General features: G+C 36.3%; 1 protein-coding gene across 1 annotated transcript; it reads left to right on the plus strand.

Moving 5' to 3' along the window:
- LOC114743451 (2-oxoglutarate-dependent dioxygenase DAO-like) lies at positions 1–1,322 on the plus strand. Its single transcript, XM_028931660.1, has 3 exons — positions 1–353; positions 427–751; positions 1,053–1,322. Exons 1-3 carry the CDS (start codon positions 1–3, stop codon positions 1,320–1,322), a joined length of 948 nt encoding a protein of 315 aa, XP_028787493.1.
- The last annotated feature ends 2,200 nt before the right edge of the window (positions 1,323–3,522 follow it).

Here is a 3,522-nt window from a genome sequence, read left to right on the forward strand (position 1 = left end):
ATGGTGAACATGAGCACGGGCGTGATCTTGAGCATCCCAATGATCGACATGCAGAAATTTCCAGATGAAGAGGAGTACAAGAAGCTAAGAGAGGCATGCGATGAATGGGGATGTTTCAGAGTGGTAAACCATAGCTTACCCAAGAGCTTAATGGAGGAGATGAAGAAGGTGGCAACGTGTTTGCATGATCGTCCAAGAGAGATCAAGAAACGCAATGCTGATGTTGTTAAGGGAAGTGGCTACACATATCTTCCTATAAATCCACTCTATGAAAATATGGGTTTTCATGACTTTGGATCCTCTCTTGATATCGATACTTTCTGCTCTCAGTTGGATGCATCCCCTCATGACAAGTTAGTATACAAATACTAATCACTCTATGTAAAATGAAATATAATTGTTGACTAGATCATATAATGCATGCAGGGAAATCATGAAGGCATATGGGAAAGCAATTCAAGAACTAGCGGTGGACATAGCCAGAAAGATAAAGGAATGTGTTGTGGGGTTATCAGAACCCGTTGATTTTCAAGACTGGCGATGCAATTTTAAGATGAACAAATATAGCTTCACCCCTGAGACTGTAGGACTCTCAGGAGTCCATGAGCACACTGATCCAGGGTTTCTCACAGTTGTTCAAGATGATGACCTTATTGATGGTCTTGAAGTCTTACACCTTCCCTCTGGTTCCTTTATTCCAGTCCCTCCTTTATCTGGCACCTTCGTTGTTAATCTCGGGGATGTTGCTCATGTAAATTAATCTCTCTTCACTTAACATCCATATATTTCCTCTTTTATGCCATTCATCACTTTTCTCTCTATCTCTCTTTAATTTGCATTACACTTCATGATTGTGAATCTATGTTTTATTAACATGCTTCCCTTTGAATTATAAGAGGTAAGTAGTTACTTGAGGTTGAACCTTTGACCTTCTGCCATGAAGGGTAGATTACATGTCACTGGGCCATAAAGCCATTATCTTATTCACATGCTTCTCTACGTTGTAGATTTGGTTAGAAAATGATTATTATTATTTTAAATGAATGATGTAGGTGTGGAGTAATGGAAGGTTTCCAGGTGTGCATCATCGTGTGCTATGCAAGGAAGGAAGGACCAGAATTTCAGTAGTGGCAAGTTTGCAAGCACCAAGGCATAGGGATGTTGAAGTTGCAAAAGAGTTTGTGGACGCAGACCACCCCCCTCTCTTTATGCCTTTCACTTTCGAACGTTACATTGAGTCTCGTTGGGCCAAAAATATGAGAGTTGGTGAAGCGCTTGACTTCTTGCGTGTTGATCACCCTTCAAATACTGTTTCAGCTTGATGTGCTTTAGGGGAGATGAGTAAGAGAGAAATAAAATAAATACTACCTCTTGAGCCTTTTCAAGAGAAATAAGTTGTAGTTAAGTTTTAACTAGAACTTGTTCCTTTATAAGTAGGGTTGGAGGTAGGTAATAAGTTTCATCATTATAAGTTCTTTCTTAGTGTTTTTATAGTGTTGCTTGGGGTACTTTATGATGAACTCAAAGAAAGGGATAGAGGAGTGAAGCTGGCCCCCTATCTTAGACTCATGTGCTAATAAATAGGATAAGACCCACTTCTTTCTTCTTATCTCCTTATATATATATATATATATATATATATATATTACAATAATAAGAGTTCAATAATCTGTAATCTTGCTTTGCAATTATTATATATTATGTTTCATTTTTATACATCCTTCTCACTAGCCACAATCTATATTATTGTTTTTCCCCAAGGAACCACAATTTATACCATCAAACACTTGATAAAATAATTAGCAGAATTCCCGCCATATATATCCATAATCCATGAAGAAACATGTCTGTATGGTTGAATGAAGCGGCGACTTAAGTCGTTGCCATAGTGATAGTGGTTGAAAACTTTCAGCAATGACTAAAAGGTTGCCATTGAAAGATACTTTTAGCGGTGACTTTTAGAAGTTTCAGCGGCGACATTTGTCGCCACTGAAAGTTACTTTTGGCGGCGACCTTATTGTCACTGCTAAAAGAACTTTTAGTGGCAACAAACTATCGTTGTGAAAAGTGACTTTCAGTGGTGACTTTTTTGTCGCCACTGAAAATGATGCCTAAGAAAAATTGGCTTTAATGATGCCATATCATCACTGACCATCTCCACCTCATCACTGCCAGTCGCCACATCATCACTGACTGGACGTCACGTCATCACTAGCTACCTCTATGTCATCGTCAGCCACCTTCACATCATTGCCACATCACCACTCTCATGCCACGTCACCACTCAAATATTTTCACCTTAAGTGTGTCTTCTTCAAGATTCGAACTCGTGACCACCTCCTTTCATGTCCAATCTTCTTGCCATTGAGCTAGATTGAATTTGTTTATTATTATTGTAAAATAATATATATATTAATAGATTAGACTTTCAGTGGCGATATTAAGGTGAAAATATTAGCATTTCCAAATGACTTGAAACTTCAATTCTTGGACCAAAATAACCTTTCACAAGAGTAAACTACATAAACTCAAAAATAATAAGGATTAAAATCAAATTATACATAATTATATCAAAGAGTGTATAAAATTCTAGGAAGATGTGTGGAAGTAGCATGAAATTCTAGAGGTTAACACAATTGTAAAATGAACACATACATCTTCAACCTTGAGGCTATAGGGCCTATAGGAACCCATGAGCACGCTAATCTAGGGTTTCACTTAGTTGTTCAAGATGATGACCTTATTAATGGACTTGAAGTCTTGCACCTTCCCTCTGGTTCCATTGTTTCCGTTCCTCCTTTATCTGGAATCTTTGTTGTAAATCTTGGGGATGTCGCTCATGTAAATTTAGCTCCCTTCACTTAACATCCATATATTCCCTCTTTTTCATGCCTTTGATCACTTTTTCCCTGTCTCTCTTTAAATGCATGACATTTCATGTTTGTGAATCTAAGCTTTTATTAAAATGCTTTCTCTTCGAATTATAGAAGGCAAATAAGTACTCGAAGTAAGGGCCAGATCGAACCCGTGATGACCTTTCACCATTAAGGGTGAATTACATGTTATTGATACTACTAGAAAAAAAAAAGTCTTTTACACCGGTTAGAATAGGCATTTGACATTGGAAAGACGACCGGTATAGAAATGGGCGGCATTAAAAATCCAATCTTTTTACACCAGTTGCAAAACCAGTATAGAAAATATTATTTTTAATATTTGTTGTTATTCCAACCAATGTAAAAGAGAAAATTAAAAAAATTAAAAAGATCTACAATTTATGAGATCTAATAAAATCCTAGAAGAAGCTGTGATTAAATCGCAGCTTCTTCTAAGATTTTACCATATCTCAAAATATTCAGATCTCATAACATTGTAACAAACAATTCAACAATCTAACAAATAAGAAATAGTATAAGAGTAAAAGCAATCATATCTAATAAGATCGTAAAAAAACTAATCAAGTTTTTCAGAAATGATATTGATTCATATTGGTTCATAGTCTAAAAGTATATTTGTTAGACA

Source organism: Neltuma alba, unplaced genomic scaffold, assembly GCF_004799145.2.
Source record: "Neltuma alba isolate B1F8T4 unplaced genomic scaffold, ASM479914v2 tig00004030_pilon, whole genome shotgun sequence".
NCBI classification, from domain to species: Eukaryota; Viridiplantae; Streptophyta; class Magnoliopsida; order Fabales; family Fabaceae; genus Neltuma; species Neltuma alba.